General features: G+C 52.5%; 2 protein-coding genes across 2 annotated transcripts in view; one reads left to right on the top strand and one right to left on the bottom strand.

The window, feature by feature from the left end:
* fkbp5 (FKBP prolyl isomerase 5) overlaps window positions 1-4,899 on the top strand; it is a 10,237-nt gene extending 5,338 nt beyond the window's left edge. The window contains exons 2-11 of the mRNA XM_086168146.1: window positions 456-586; window positions 658-802; window positions 1,031-1,173; window positions 1,619-1,733; window positions 1,812-1,968; window positions 2,096-2,186; window positions 2,310-2,393; window positions 2,468-2,653; window positions 2,733-2,972; window positions 3,226-4,899. Coding sequence (XP_086024272.1) covers window positions 482-586; window positions 658-802; window positions 1,031-1,173; window positions 1,619-1,733; window positions 1,812-1,968; window positions 2,096-2,186; window positions 2,310-2,393; window positions 2,468-2,653; window positions 2,733-2,972; window positions 3,226-3,324 — 1,365 coding nt within the window. The 5' untranslated portion in view covers window positions 456-481 and the 3' untranslated portion in view covers window positions 3,325-4,899. The remainder of the gene's footprint in view (window positions 1-455; window positions 587-657; window positions 803-1,030; window positions 1,174-1,618; window positions 1,734-1,811; window positions 1,969-2,095; window positions 2,187-2,309; window positions 2,394-2,467; window positions 2,654-2,732; window positions 2,973-3,225) is intronic.
* A 175-nt stretch (window positions 4,900-5,074) lies between these two features.
* Window positions 5,075-15,887, bottom strand: LOC147221865 (sodium- and chloride-dependent GABA transporter 2-like). The gene is made up of 16 exons (XM_086168144.1): window positions 15,756-15,887; window positions 14,393-14,535; window positions 13,382-13,551; window positions 13,054-13,188; window positions 11,617-11,757; window positions 11,446-11,533; window positions 11,223-11,355; window positions 10,774-10,908; window positions 10,593-10,696; window positions 10,393-10,517; window positions 10,207-10,319; window positions 9,711-9,848; window positions 9,119-9,221; window positions 7,187-7,287; window positions 6,932-7,102; window positions 5,075-6,858 (listed from the first exon to the last, which is right to left on the bottom strand). The coding sequence occupies exons 2-16, from the start codon at window positions 14,479-14,481 to the stop codon at window positions 6,727-6,729; spliced, it is 1,878 nt and encodes a 625-aa protein (XP_086024270.1). The 5' UTR covers window positions 14,482-14,535; window positions 15,756-15,887; the 3' UTR covers window positions 5,075-6,726.
* Window positions 15,888-16,255: the final 368 nt, after the last annotated feature.

Here is a 16,255-nt window from a genome sequence, read left to right as displayed (position 1 = left end):
GATCACCTCGAGCGGTTTCCAGAGCTGGCTCTAGAATCATGCCGTTGTCTGACGGTACCAATGGAGCTTCATCTCAGAGAGAGCTGGAGGACCTCCGCTGGTTCCTCCCGTCTTTGTCGGCGTTTTGTCTTTTGGGAGCTGCGATTTCATTGGACGGTCGGATGTCTGCGATTGTCAGCTGACCCGTCCGGGTTAAGCCCCGCCCCTCGGCCCGCTGTGGGCTGGGACGCCGTGAGGAGAAGCGGTGAAGGTCTATCTCCTGTTTGCGAGGCAAAACGTGGGTCTTGTTCTGTCATGTAAAAGTATCTTCGGACGTGTTGTTCGGACGTCGACGTCCAAGTTTGGGGCGAAACGAACACAAACCGCAGAAAAGCGACCGCCTCGCCTCTGTGGGTACAAACAGCAGGGATCTCCAACTGTGGTCTCCAACTCCGTTTCCCATCTTGTCCTCGCAGAGCCCGTGTGATGAGCACGCCCAGGGATGACCACTGACAAGGACCTGCCCATGGACGGGCCGTCGGCCGCGGCCGCGCTCGCCGCCAACGGCGTGGACTTAACGCCGTGTCAAGACCAAGGAGTGATCAAGGTCTGGCGCCAATCTGGTCCTCCAGGGGTCGGAGGGGTTTCTGAAGCTCAGCAGGTCTTCCCGTCCCGCAGGTGGTGAGGCGGCAGGGACGTGACGGCGAGCGGCCGATGATCGGTGACAGGGTGACCATCCACTACGCCGGGAAGCTGCCCGACGGCGAGAAGTTCGACAGCAGCCGCAACCGCGGGGAGCCCTTCTCCTTCAACGTGGGGAAAGGTAGGTGGCGCCGTCCCTCGGAGAACCTTCAGGCGTCCCGGAGCGGAACTGCACTTCTCTTCACCTACGTGAGGAGCACAAATGAGCATCTGCGCTCTGGGAGCCTTAACCCGTATCTTCGCGAGAACCAGAACCATCGAGGCAGTCCACCCATAGCTTGCCTTCCAGGGCGAGTGGGAGTTGCCTGTTGGACCTCCTCTGGTGAACACCAACTTCTTCTTCTCTCAGGGCAGGTCCTGAAGGCCTGGGACCTGGCTGTGCTGACCATGCAGAGGGGGGAGGTCTGCGCCGTCCTCTGCAAGCCCGACTACGCCTACGGCTGCGCCGGGAACCCCGGCAAGGTCCCGCCTAGTTCCCCGGTGCTCTTCGAGGTGGGTTCTCCTCAACGTTCTCTTGAGTCCAAGGAACAAAGGATCTGACGGAGAACTTGGGTTCTGTGAAGTTCTGGTCTCACTTGGACACAATGTCAGATGTTTCACTGTGAGCTCTCTGGAGGTTGCAGAGGACGGGTTAGCACATGTTCTCCAGGTTCTCCTGCCTGGGTTCTTCAGTAAAAGTGCGAGAGGGACCCTGGTTGGCTTGGTGACAGCTGACCCGTCCGGGTTAAGCCCCGCCTCTTGCTGTAGGTCCGGCTGTGATTGGCTCCAGTTTATGGACTGTGCTTTTCATTTCTTTCTCCTGCAGCACTTCATCATCCGCGCTGCACCTCCCACCGGTTTTGTTCTGCTGGAGATGTTCTCCACCCACCGGTCTTCTGCTCTGCCTTCTACGACTGTTTGTGCTCTGCCGTCAAAATAAATGTCTCCCGCCCGACAGATCGAGCTCCTGAATTTCGAAGGCGAGATGCTGACAGAGGACGGCGGCATCGTCAGGAGAATAAAGGTGAAAGGGGAGGGCTACACCAACCCCAACGATGGAGCGGTGGTGGACGGTGAGCACCTCCTTCCTCGCGGTGAACGTCAACCGTGCCCGAAGGTGGGCGGTGATCCCGATGTTTCGTTCGGTTCAGTGCACCTCGAGGGAAGGTGTGGGGGCCGGCTGTTCGACTGCAGGGACGTCACCTTTACTGTCAGCGAGGCGGAGGACAAGGGGGTCCCGCTGGGCGTGGACCGGGCCATGGACAAGATGCAGAAGGGAGAGTGCTGCGTTCTGCACCTGAAGCCGAAGTGAGTCTCCTCGGCTTCGGCCCCGACCGTCCCTTCCGGTCCACCGACGGGTTTGTAAGGTGCGAGAAGTCGCATCTCCAGAAAGCATACCGACCGCTGTCCCCTCGGGCTTGTCGCCCCCTTCCAGGTATGGCTTCGGGAGCAAAGGAAAACCCGAGTTTAAAATCGGACCGGACAAGGAGCTGGTCTACGAGGTGACGCTCAAGGACTTCCAGAGGGTTGGTCTCCTGAAATGTCCCGCCTCCTCAGTCCGACTTTCTGCCGCTCGGGGTTCTTTTAGGAACCTGAGCTCGGCACATATCAGACACCTGAAGTGCTTGTCGCTCCTCTGTCTCTTCAAGGCCAAGGAGTTCTGGGAAATGGACCTGAATGAGAAGCTGACGCTGGCTGCTGAAGTCAAGGACAAAGGGAACCAGTACTTCAAGGTAGGGCTACCCCGCCGGGGTTCTTTGGGAACCCGAGCCTCCCCCCCGGTAATGACCTCTGACCTCCGGGCCAGGCCGGTTGGTACCACCAGGCGGTCGTCCAGTACCAGCGCATCGTGTCCTGGCTGGAGATGGAGTGCGGCAGCGACGTGGAGCAGCAGAAGAGGATCAACGACTTGACCTCGACGGCGCACCTCAACCTGGCTTTGTGTTTCCTGAGGTTAAAGGAGTTCTCGCTCGTAGTCGACAACTGCAACAAGGTGAGGCTCCGGCCCGGCGGCCGGGAGGACGGCGCGTCCAACGCCGCACGTGTCAACCTGCATCTTCTGTGCTTTCGAGGTCCTCGAGCTGGATTCGGACAGCGAGAAGGCCCTGTACCGCCGAGGGAAGGCCAGGCTCCATCGGAACGAGTTCAGCCTGGCCATGGAGGACTTCCAGCAGGTCCTGCAGGTCAACTCCTTGAACCGAGCCGCTCAGGCTCAGATCTCCGTCTGCCAGAACAAGATAAAGCAATACAACGAGCAGGACAAGAGGACCTACGCCAACATGTTCCAGAAGTTCGCGGAACACGACGAAACGGTCAGTGGCCTCCAAGTCACGGAAGCGGTGCGAGAACGTTGACGTGCCGCGGTCTCCTTGCGCCACACTGCCCTCTAGCGCCCGCCAACGGACGTGTCCTTCAGATGAACCGAGAACATCTCGAGAGAAAGAAGTTCTTCGTCGGTGTTCGGGTTCCACCTCAGAACATCCGACATCCCGGGAGACGTTTGTGTTGTCTTGTTTAGTGACGGCGGCGGAGGAAACTAACAGAGTTCTTCTGTTTCCCCGGCAGAACGGGAAGACCAAGAGGAGGTGGGACGAGAACACCAGGAGCGGCGTGAACGGCGAGGTGGGCGTCAAGCGGCGGCGGAGTCAGGACTGTCCGTTTTAACGGCGACACGACGGCGGGCAGATGGCGAAGTCGTGTTAAAGCCGCGGCGCGGAAGATTCGGCGGCTGAAATCCACCGCTCCGGTTCCTGCAGAGGTTCAAGGGGACGGTTCCTGCTGGACGCGACAGAGAATCAAGAAGGAGCGTCCTTCTAAAGTTCAGCATTTCTTCTCCACGGATGGACCAACCGCCGCCGCAGCCTCCCGAGTCGAGGAGGTGCGACGCGACTCCAGGTCCAAAACATGCTGTGCACTTGGTCTACAGCTTTTTTTATTTGTTCTAGGCAGCTGCATGCGTTTGACGTCACAAGGTCTCGGGGTCGAGACCTTCGGAGAACCCGTTCCTCGGATCGCCAGCGATCACCCAAAAAAAAAAAAAAAAAAATTCAATCGACGTCGAGGACATTTTTGGGAAAACAGTCCGATAAACTTTTCTCCTGAGGTTGATCTTGATCGGCCGCTAAAAAGCCACAGGGGGAAAAGCTGGAAACGCGATCCAGAAGCGAAAAGCACAAAGCGAGAAGAACGTAAGAAGCTGGAGGCTCGGAAGCTCGAACCCTCGACGGGAGGCGCCTCCTCCCAGGAGGATCTGGACCACCTTGGTTTCTCCACACGTTTCCTCCAGCCACGAATGTATCGACTCCCCAACCGACCCTTCTCCGACTCCCGGTCTGGTGAAAAGCTGATTCTGTTGTTCGGCATTTTGACGCGTTGGACGTCTTTTTTTTTTTTTTAAACGAAACCTCTGGTTGGGATCCAGACGCGACTCTGGAGATGTTTTCTAAAAACCTTGGCTGGCTCATGAAAAACAAAACAACCTTAGCTGTCTTAAGATATTTTGTGTAAAATAAATCTGTGTGTGTGTGTGTGTGTGTGTGTGTGTGTGTGTGTGTGTGCACGGCAAGTTTCTACTTAGCTTGCTGCTCCGTGTCCTGCTGTCTGTAGACATCCGGTGGACGTGATCATGAAGTTCTTCTATCCGAGCAAACGCGGATTGTAATCTAGACGAGGCTCCGGCTCGAACGCCTCGGACTTCTGTGGGACGCTTTCTCCACGGCTTCGGTCTTGCGGTGGGTTCCTCGGGTTCTCCGGCCTCGTCCTTCTCAGATGGAGGCCCTCTGCAGAGGAGGACGGGCCGGGAAGAGGAGCTCATCTTCTCCCCAGATGTTTACGCTCGGTTCCTACAGCCGCTCGAAGATCTGAGATCTTTAAAAGAAAAAAAAAAAAAAAAAAAGCACCGAGGTAAGGAGGCGACGGAGGAGCTTCACAGAACATCACGTCCTCCTGGAGAAGCTCCTCCGGCTCCTGGATTAGATGGGGGGCTCTAAGGATGCTAAGGATGTCAGACTGGTTTCCATGGAGACCGCATCTTTACATCCCATCAGTTGTTTACATCCATTTCACCAGACTCCGCCCCCCCAAACACGCGTGGCCGATGCTTTAAAATGGCATTTATGAAAAAAATAATCCAAGTGATTCAATGTCAGGTACTTTTTGTTCATGTCTTCATTATATTTTTTACATTTTTTTTTTTGCACTTTAAACAGATTAAATAAAGATTTCAATTTAAAAATCAAAGTCTGTCTTTTGCTGCTAACTGTGTCGTAGAATATCAAAACCGCAATTTTATTGTTTCGCGACAGGATGTATCGCGTTTACGCATCAGTTCATTAAATCACACAAACATCCAAACAAAGTGTTTATTTTTAAAATGGAAATGGAAAAAAAAAAAACTACACATTTTAGCCCAAAAAACCGTGCGCGGCTAGCTGCCGAGGAAGCCAAACATCCAGCCGCTAACAGCTAGTGAGCGAGCTGTTAGCTCACTAGCTAACAGTTAGCTAGTCGACTAGCTAAATGTGAGCGGGTGCACACAAACAAAAAGGTAAGCAGGGATCCTGAGATCCCGTGGATCTGTTTCTACTCTTTGTCGTCCAGGCCCAACACGTTAGCATGCTAAAGTGCTATGAACCAGTAGCCTTGTTAGCATCGCTGATTCTTTGTCAGAGAGTATCTTAATAAAACCATCGCCCTGCCTTGTTTTGAACCCAGACCGGCGCTAGTTATCCGGACCACCGCCACGCGAGGAACGAAGACGCAGGCGAAATTCCCACGATTCCAGACCCGCTTTGAACGCAGCTCCAGCCGACAGGTGAGCGCCGATGCTAAGCGGATGTTGAATTCTGCGTATTGCTTGACGGCTGTGCGGGAATCTATTTCTCTCAGGTGTAAGGCCCGGTAGCTTGAGAGATACTACAAGAAACATAAACATTTGTAATATATCCACACAGACGGAACAGGAAATGAAGCTTTTATTTGATTTGAACATAAATCAATCAAATGTATGAAGTTATTTTTCCTGCTGTCACAAAAACACCAAATACCTGGTTAAAAGATGTAGCTGCACACGTTCTGGAGCTACTCGCTAACCTGAGTCAGTAAAAAAATGCAATCTAGATGCACAAAAAGCTGAGGTACAGATAAGCTATGTATCATCTTCAAATGAACCTTTCAAGGCTTGAATTCTCTCTCGCGCGATTCGTCCGATTGGCCGATTCTTCCGGTCTTACCACGGAACTCCCGCGATACAACTTTGTTGTGTTTTTGTCATTTAATGACCGGAGCAGATGGTCGGATTTAGGAAGTGAACCTGACCGGGAAAGTCCCGAAATCAAAGGTCGTCCATCGAGCCGACGGAGAAACGTAAACCTCCACGTTACAGTTTTTATGATAGAAAATGTATTTGCAGCGAATCATATTGATACCCGATGTGGTTTTTTTTAACGTGACATTTCTGTTCGATGAATCACGGCGACTTTTACGCAACAAAACACTGAAAATGAAGAACAGAAACAAACAGGCAGATTTAAATCCGAACAGAAAAATCGATCGACGGCGATTTGTGTGGGAACACAGAGATCGTTGGCGGCGGCGAAAGGACACGCGATTAGTCAGAATCATTGTGAGGCAACTTCATCCACGGGATCTTTTGAAAATAAAAAGCAGAGCGAACCTTCGGATCCCAAACCTGTTTTCATGGCATCTCTTATTTTTTTTCTGGCGTAAATTAGATTTGGAAAGCAGCGTGGGATTGTGGGATTGTGGGATTGGCTCGTCTAAAACTCTTCTAGTTTGGCACCGATATGCCAATCACGGGTTTGGACGCCTCCGGCTAAGATTTCAACACTGCATTAATGCGGAATTCTGATGTTTACTAAACAAATTCGGCGTTTCCGACGCGACTGCCAGCCGACCGCTCACCAAACGAGCGTAACATAAGAAATGAAAGGACCGTACCATAACAATCATTGAGGCACTTTACTTCGCCATCCTCCACCCTGTTTGTGAATCCGTCGTCTGGAGGAAATTCATCATTATTTGGTAAATCACCGGAGTGCGAGGCGTTCAGGAGGAGCCGTCGCCGCCATCTGCAAGCTTCCCATCCACGGTCATGGTCAGCGCTTGCACGTCCAGCTGTTTCCGCGCCGACCTGCCGAGGGGAAGGTCGTCGTCCGGAGCGCACAGGGCGGCGACCCGCTGGGAGGGGACGGCGTGGAAATCACCACAGGAAACACGCAAGCACGGAAGTTGATGGAATTGGCGAAGTTACCTGGCGAAAGGAGCCGGAGGTGGTGCACAGTTTGAACAGCATCACCAGGGGAACCAGGAGGGTGGAGGAAAGGGTGAACCACCAGCCCAGGGCGTAGCCCCACCACGGGTACTCCAGCCTGTTGTCGAACTTCAGAGGGGTGTATTTGACCAGCGAGAAGATAAACGTACCCTGGAAAGCAGAGACGGGAAGGGGGCTCTCAGGTTTCGGGACTTTTTTAGGGGTCATTTATTAGACGTTTCCAGGGTCACTCACCGAGCAGACGACCGGAGTGACGTATTTGAGGCAAAGCGTGATCAGCGGCAGCGGCCTTTGGCCCGCCATGTCCTGGATTATGGCCCCGAAATTGTCCGCACCTGAGATCGGATGGAGAAACCGACAAACGCCGGCTTTAGAACCGGCCACGACTACTGGGATCTTCGCGGGGAGTCGGATCGTGGAGGTCCGTTCCTCTCGAAGTCTGGCTCGGTTTTAGACGGAGTCGTTTTTAAGAAATGAATCCCTGCGAGCCGTTCGCAAGGGAAGGTAATTGGTGATTGTATACGGTTTTTAACCCTCATATTATGTTAAGGGTCAATTTGACCCATTTCACCCATTGACCCAATGGGTCAAATTGACCCTTAACATTATATGAGGGTTAAAGTTTGTTTACAAGCTGCTAGCTTGCTTGTTGTTTGCTGTAGCGCCTCTTAATGATCCAAATTGGGCTTCCAGTTGGTTTACCTTGGATTTTGAATTGTGTTAATGATATGTTGATGTCTATTAATGAACAAATGGATCAGTATAATTCAAATTTAGATGCCTGGGATTGAAAGTGGATTATAATTGTACCAGAAACCTAGCGCACAACATAACACCAGACTGTTAGCCTTGGTTTTGTACTGCTAGTACTGTGTACATGTGTGTTGTACGCTTTTAGTGAACGCTTTTTTGGGGAGGAAAATGTTGATAGAAGAACTCAATGCTTTTGCAACCGTTTTCAAATGAATTAATTGGAGAGAAAAGCAGAAAAGGGAGAGGGAGATGAAGGGGAAACTGGATGTGCTACTGGCCGCGGTCACAGGGTGTCACTGCGGGACTCTCGGCGGTGAAACAAGCCGAGCCCGGAGGTCCCGGTGCTCCGTGTAGGAACACATTAACTCACTCGGACAGTCGGTTTTCCTTCCCCTCCGTGTCAAAGAACCGGCTCCCTCTGCTGTCCTTCAAGCGCCGGTCCGATCTCACGGCTGGATGCCGTGGTTTGGCTGGCTAGCAAGCCGACTAGCTCTCAATGCAGTGGAATAGCTTGCTAGCCGGCTAGCTTTAGCGGCTTATAGCTGACCAGTCGGCTGGCTCTGTCGGCTCTGCACAGTGGGTTAGCCAGACAATCGACTATCTCATACGGTTGTATAAGGCGGGACAGCTGGGGAGACGGTCGTCTCCGACGGCCGTATGCGGTGGGTTGCTTGCCGGCTGGCTCAAGCGGCCGTTATACAGCTGGATAGCTGAGAAGCCGTCTGCCTCTGACGGATGTATACAGCAGGCAGCTAACCAACCGGCAAGCTCTGATAGCCGTGTACAGCGGGGTTGCTAGCGAGCCGGCTAGCTCTGATAGCCGTTTGCAGTCGGGTTGCTAGCGATCGGCTAGTTCTGATAGCCGTGTACAGCGGGGTTGCTAGCGAGCGGCTAGCTCTGGTAGCCGTGTACAGCGGGGTTGCTAGCGAGCGGCTAGCTCTGGTAGCCGTGTACAGCGGGGTTGCTAGCGAGCCGGCAAGCTGTCACGGCCGTATACGGTGGGCTGCTACCCGGCTAGCTTAATCGGCTGTTATACAGCGGGATAGCTGGGGAGCCGGTTGTCTCTGACGGCCGTATACAACAGGCAGATAGCCAACCGGGTAGCCCTGTATACGGCCGTAACACAGCGGTATAGCGTCTCTCCCTAACGGACTAGCCCAGACGGCTGTAATCCATCGGGTTAGCTAGCTCGGCTAGCTCTGACGGCTGTATACGGAGCTAAGTAGCCAGCTGGCTAGCACGGCGCACGTAAGCTGGAGGATGGACAGGTATCGCGAGATTTCGTGAGAAGTTAAAGTTCACAGGCAGCTGAAGCCCAAATGACTTCTTTTTCAGTTTAATTGAAATTCATTAAACTACCAGGGGGTTTGGGATTATAAAGGGTGTGTGTGCCTCCTCCAGGTCTGGACTCACCGTAAACCCAGCCGACACACACAGACTGGAGGGTGGCGAAGAGGAGCAGGGTCATCCCGCTGCAGGCGTAGTAGTCAAAGATCTGGAAGATGTAGAGGCCTCCCTGTGGACGATGTTAAAGCCGCATCTCAGGTTGTACGCAAGGAGATTTAAAGCCTGATAAAACTGAAAGTAAACGGAAGTTTGCACGCTGACAATTGAGTCAACGTCAGCTTCTTCCGGTGTTGCACCTGCTATTAAAAGTGAAAATCTTGCTGTAGTCAAAGTAGAATCTTCAGTGGAGCTGGGATTAAACACACATTGCTCTGTAGCATTGCCATCTTTATCTGAAAGCAAACTCAGGGATTTGTTTACACACCACTTTATCAGATTACACACACACACACACACACATATATTCTGAGAGCTGGTTTGTGTAAATCAGATTGAAATTACTGTGTGTTTACAACTTTAAAACGACCAGCATGTTACACAGTAACTCAACTGTCCTTATGCATTCATTAATATTTCCTCTTCAAATGCCCCCCCCCCACACACACACACACACTAGTTAGTGTGTGTGTGTGTGTGTGTGTGTGTGACCCATACTAACCTCTGTCACCATCACAAGGCCGATGAGGAAACAAAAGGCACTGATGAAAAGCAGGAGGAATTTGCGCCGGTGGCCAACATGGAAGACGGAGGGAAACATGTCAGAAATGGAGGTCACGGCAGCCTCCAGGCCAACGAACTGGAACACACACACACACACACACACACACACACACACATATCCTGTTAACCTGTATATCATTGATTTTATTAAATTATTCAAAATATGGTTATGTAGTATAATTAGTAAACAGCCCGAGATTTTCCTGTGCACCCGCGTCCAAAGAGAGCAACGTCGGGTCTAAAGTCGGTGAATGACTTGCTTGAAAATGAAATTGGAGTCCAAGCAGTCCTCGGACCGCTCCATCACAGGACAACATCTAGACATACAACTCTTCGCCCTCATCCGCACATCTGGACCGTTTAGGTTCTCCAATCAACCCGGGTCGCCTGTCAATCACCCCGCTACAACACAGGATTCCAGAAGAAGGTCCCACCTGGCTGTCCAAACCCAGGAGGATGACCATGACGAAGAAGAAGACCGCCCAAAGCTGAGGGAAAGGCATGATGGCCACCGCTCTGGGGTACACGATGAAGGCCAGGCCGGGACCTGCAGAGAAGACGGGGTCAGTACGCCGCCTCGTCCGCCCTGCCGTTCATCCACGGCGCTCCGGTTTTCTGACCTGACTCCGCCACCTTTGAAATGTCCATGTTCTGTTCGTAGGCCATGAAGCCCAGGGCGGAGAAGATGGCGAAGCCGGCCACGAAGCTCGTCCCGCTGTTCAGAAGGCACAGGTAGAAGCAATCCCTGCCGAACAGACCCCGGAGTTTCAACTCAAAGGGACGCGTACTGAAATACTTCCAAGAAACTCAGAAGCCTTACTTGTAACAGTTGTTGTTGTACTTGTTGTAACTGCCCAGTGTGATCAGACACCCGATGCAAATGGCGTAGGAGTAGAAGATCTGTGTCCCGGCGTCCATCCACACCTACAAGACGAGAGACACCTGCTTCTACCGGACGCTCTCTGGAATATAAGAAATGAAACAGCGCTCCCCGGCGGTACCTGGGGGTCGGCGAGACGGGACGGGTCCGGGTAGAGGTAAAACTTGATGCCGTCCAAGGCCCCGGGCAGGGTGACCCCACGGACGAGCAGCACAATCAGCATCACGTAGGGGAAGGTGGCGGTGAAGTACACCACCTGCGGGAGAGTCGGGCAGGAGGGTCAACCCTCGCGGGGTTCATCCGATTCCTCGCTCCTTCGGCAAAAGGCTATCCCGGGCGAGTTCAGAGACTTTAAAAGCATCATTCTATGACAAGGGTGGCCATCTGTGGCGGCTTCTCTGGTTTCCTCACACAGTCCAAAAACGGTTCACTGGAGTCCCTGCGTGATGACTTGTATGTCTCTGGATAACATTTGAATAAGAGTGAAGGGGGGCGCTTTTGGACGTTCGGTCCAGACCTTAGCCGCCGGGAGATGATTTGATGTCGAGCGGAGGTGCCGGTGATGCTCACCTTCCCGGTGGACTGGACTCCTTTCCAGATGCAGAAGTAGCAGATGAACCAGGACAGGAGAAGGCAGAGTACCAGCTCCCAGCGCAGGCTGCCCAGCTCGCCGATGCTCCCGGTGAGATTCAGGACTCTCCTCCTGGAGGTCACAGTTCCACCATAACATGTTTCAGAACCTGATCCGCGTTTTTCATTTTTTCTTCTTCGGTATAAAGTTTTTCCAGCTCACTCCCAAAACTCCCTGGCCGGCGATGTGGCGTTCTCCGCCCTCGTCCAGTTGAAGAAGGCGTCCCTGTGATCGAACTCCACGCACGTCACTGTCCCAGAGGGAAACATCACAAGAAGATTCTCCGATCAGATGTCCGTAAACGCGGAACATCGTGCGACGGGTGGAACCTACAGGTGTTCCAGCTGTTCCTGCAGCTGGCCCAGGGCAGCTCGGAGCTGAAGGAGGACAGGAGGTACAGGAACGCCCAGGCCAGGATGATGATGTAGTACATGCTGGAGTACAAAACCACCACCTGGCCGCCCAAACCGATGCCTGGAACGAAAGACGAGCGCGTCAGCGAGTGGCCGGCCGGTGGAGAACCCAAGCTTCTCCAAGACAGCGGAGAAGACTCCGGGGGAACTGAAGACCTCGAGGACAGACCTCCAAGTCTGATACAGGTGGGTACGCTCTGAGGAACACCACCTCCCATGTCTGATGCCGCATAAACAAACCAGAGATTCCCTCTGCAAACAGTGAACTGCGTCAAAAAACAAATAGCGGATGTAGAAGATATATAGATAGACATGTATACCCGCGAGGCCATGCCTTGGAAACACAGAGCACCTTTGTCCGATGGTAGGCCAAAGGTGACTCATCGGTTCTGAAGCTGTTTACAGGCGTACGATTGGCTCGTGGTTTCTGCGACCGCAGAGCGGGTGTGGATCCACTGGTCCCGACGTCCTAACCCAGGCGGGGGTAAACATTTTGGATGGCGGGCCTCAAAGGGTTCTAAAATTTGACAGGAGGGCCATGAAAATGCTTTTTTTGCATCAAGGTTTGGAGTTTGTTTTGTCTGAATCAATCCGAGTTGGAGGGTTTTGCTGGCAATCGTGACACTTAATGTCTGCGCAAATGTAGGTGGAGCCAAACAACGTAAGTATCTTACGTACCGTCCTTCGGAGGTTTGGACACACGGCTAATCGCTAATTTGAATCCAAGAGTAAACTGGCCTCGGTCCTCGACTCTTGAATCGTGGTTTCTCAGTGCAAACATTTCGCAGAGTCTATACATTATCTGTTAACCAATGAGGGGCGGCCGCTCGTTTTGGCATCCACAGCAACAGCATAGATAGCATACCTTGTGACAAAGTGATTGATGGTTGTTGCATTCTTTGAAAAAAGTTTCTTGGCCAATGTTTCCTCTAAGTTGCGCAACTGTGCAATTGTGCTATTACAGTGCGCGGCCAATCACGTCATTGACAGTACTCGTGCACGTGCTCTGCCCACACAGGCTATATAATAATAATAACAGTGTGGTGGAGTTAAGTGATGCTAATGCTAACATGCTAACCCCTTATCATGGTGCAAATGGAAGAACAAGCGGTGAAACTGGGTGAGATTGTTTTCTTTTTCAAGTGAGAAAAGTCCGCTCTGCAAAACATGCAGCCAAGCTAAAGTAGTAAGTGAGTTTTCTGATGGAAAAATATGGACTAACTGGAAGCTCTGATCCCAGGTTTGATACTGGTGCGTGGCCATACGTGTCCTAAACCCACGGAGTTCTTGACGGACAAGGGTCCATAGAGATCCAACCACACCGTCGGGAGCGATGGATTGTGTTTGTTCACGTTACCTTCAAAGAGGGGGCAGATCTTCCTCCAGCAGGTGATGGTGCCCTGCTGGGTGTACTGGCCCAGGGCCGTCTCCAGGAGGAAGAGGGGAATACCGCAGGTGAAGAGGAAGAGGATGTACGGGATGAAGAACACCCCTGGAGGTGGAAAAAGCCAACATGAACTTCTGCGGGTTGATGGAAAACCTCCTCCTGCTGGAGCTTCTGTGGAGACTCAGCTCCGCTACAGGGTTAGGACATTTCTCAGAAGGTCCTTGGAACTCGGAACACCTCGCGGGCGCAGAAGGAGGCTCACCGAAAACAGAGACGAAGACAACAAGGACCAACTCACCACCTCCGTTCTTGTAGCACAGATAAGGGAACCTCCAGACGTTCCCCAGGCCGATGATTTGTCCGGCCACGGCCAGGATGAACTCCAGTTTGCTGGCCCACTGCCCCCTCCCGGGCGGCGAGGGGTCCGGCCTGAAGCTCGGCTTCGGGTTGCATAATTTATCCAGCGATCTGTGTGGAGAAGGTCACAAGTCCCCTTTGTTTTGAATAGAAGTTCTAGAAGAAGCGGGTCTGAAGGCCTGAAGGAGGAGGCAGGACTTGTACTCTGCAAGCACAACCATTCATAAACATCTCGGGCATTTAGATCTGAATGCTTTGTGTCGGCGCCAGGGGTTCGACTCGGACCGATCAATAACGTCTCCGTGGGCTTTTCCCACGGATGGATTCGAACACTTTGAAATCCAAGCTTATCCAATGGGATGGAAGTTCTGATGGTGCAGAAGAAGTGGCATCTTCTGTCTGACAGCTGGTCTGAAACCACCCAGTCACTACTTAGAATAGTCATAAGACTGTTTTCACCTGTGCCCCAGATCTCACTGTCACCGAGGAGCGCACACACACACACACACACACACACATTGACACACACACACACACACACTAATGAGATGCATGCAGAGGCAGTTCATTGGTGTGTCTTCAAACTTCAACAGTGAATATTAGGTTATTATTCAGTGATGAAGGACCAGGATGTTCTAGGTGGACGAGGGTGTGACTCCGAACCCTCTGAAACACTAGAAAACTTAATTTTATTTCATTCTCCATTATAATTCTCTATTTATAATTATTGGCTTTGCAAAACTGAGCTAAATGAGAGGTGTAAGCAGCAGAGCCCCGCCAACACACACCTCCTTGCCTGGAGTGTGTGTTGAGGGTATGTGGAGTATGTGGTGTTTTAAAACACACACACACACACACACATTGAGCTGTGTGAACACACATTAACTCCTTAAAATTTGATGGAAACGTCGACTAAAACCTTCCCAGCGCCGGATCCCAGTCTGGGTCTTACCTGTCCTGGTCCAGTCCCTCATGGAGTCCACCAAGCTCAGCCTCGGATCCCGGCTCGGGGAAATGCGATTGATAAGATCGGAGTTGCATGATGACTTGTTGGATCTGGGTGAGGCGTCTCAGCCCCTGCCAAGTTCACACATTCTGAAAAAACACACACACACACACTCAGGGCTTTGGAACGAGGATGCATTTGGCAGGGTGAACTTGGCCGGGGGCTACAGCAGTCTACATTAGCTTGTAAAAGAAATTGAATAGCATTGTTTTGAGTCTTTAACGTGTAGGATATCACGTCACGTCTGCTCCGAGGCTTCGGCTGGGTTGATTTTGCCGACCTCTTGTGGTTCTCGGCTGCACCGTAGATGATATCTCCAGACCGGCTCCTTTCTGTGCCCACAGGAGACCCGCAAGGTCTGAGTCGATGCTATCATGCGTCTGGATTCGAGAAAGTCTCGTTTGGTCATTCCCATGAACGCCGTTCGAGATGTGAAATCAAAAGTCGCGTGGGATCTAGTTGGCGGTTGAGGATGTTTGACAACGGTGGCTTTGTTTTTATTGCCGTTATCGGAATGTGCGACATTCGCCTCCTTTGTTTTTTTTTTGGGGGGGAAACTTAGCGAGTTCCCACTTGCGTCACGTCGCGCCGTAAAAACAGAATTTGGTTGTAAGTTGAGGACCTCCTGTAGAACTCGCAAAGCCAAAAAAAAAAGAAAAAAGGATACAAGTTCAAGAAGCACAAGTGAAGAACACTCTTTGGCCAGAAACCCAATCTGGAAGCAGAGCGGCACTTAAACGCAGCGCAGTGAGAAGTTCCCACTGCAGCAGGTGCCATTCAGAATCATCTTATCACCGTGCACTATGACGCGCACGCTAATCGCACACTCAGCTTTATTGGGGCAACTCCCAACGGGTCATTAGAAGTGATTTGTCACAACAAGAAGATTTCCACATGAGTTCCCCATGACTTGTATGACTTGAGTACCACTGACTAATCACACACTCGTGCATTATAGCGTGTTAAACCAGTTGTTAACTTGTGTACCGTCCTTCCTGTGTGTGTGTCAAGGGGTCGCGTTGAAGTGCAGACCCGAAGCCGCCCTCCAGGCCGGGCCTCCCCGTCTGTTACCGGCCGCCGCCGGACTTCCACCTCTGTCTGGCGGGGGCGGAGCCGCCGAGGTGCCGCTTTCCCCGCTGTGAGTCTCCACGCCGCTGCGGCGCAGCCCGTAACCTTTGGCCTACATAGAGCTGCTCCGCGCTCCAGGGGCTACCAGCAGCCCCCCTCATCCCCGAAGCCGCTCCGCAAAAGCGCCCGCCGTGACGGAAAGCAAACCCGAGAGGGTCGCGACCTCGCCGGAGAGGGTTACCTGTGAAATCAGCCTCGGCCGTCTCCCGTTCATCCTCCGATGCCTTTCTGGGCTCAAAGGAGGCGCCGGCCGGTAGACCGCCTGCATGTGTGTGCAAGAGACAATGAAGGCGAGGGAGGGAGCTCGTCCAGTGTGCCTGGGAGGGGAGGGTTGAGGTCGGTAAGGGGGGCGTGTTATGTGTTTGTGAATGAGCGGCTCAAGGCGGGGACTGTTCAGCTACAACACATGGCCTCACACACTGGGAAAGTGTGTGTGTGTGTGAGAGAGACTCTGTAATCTGTTCTTGACTCTCCTCCACTTGGGGCCTCAAGAGGTCCTGGGGTTTTCTGCACTTGTAGCTGTTTTAACAGTACATGTTCGTCCCTGGAAGGTGCAGAGGCCTCCTTCTCGTCCTCCTCCACCTCTTCTCTTCTCTGTTAGTCCCATCGAGATGTCTTTGACTACGTTGCTGGGCGACGTTTCCTTCCAGAGCCTTCCAGGGCCTTCACGCAGGCGTTTCC

This window comes from Fistularia commersonii, chromosome 21, assembly GCF_037954325.1.
Source record: "Fistularia commersonii isolate RoL2024-O1a breed Wild chromosome 21, RoL_Fcom_v1.0, whole genome shotgun sequence".
NCBI lineage: Eukaryota > Metazoa > Chordata > Actinopteri > Syngnathiformes > Fistulariidae > Fistularia > Fistularia commersonii.
The sequence above is the reverse complement of the archived record's forward strand: the minus strand, read 5'-3'. Positions and strand labels throughout refer to the sequence as shown.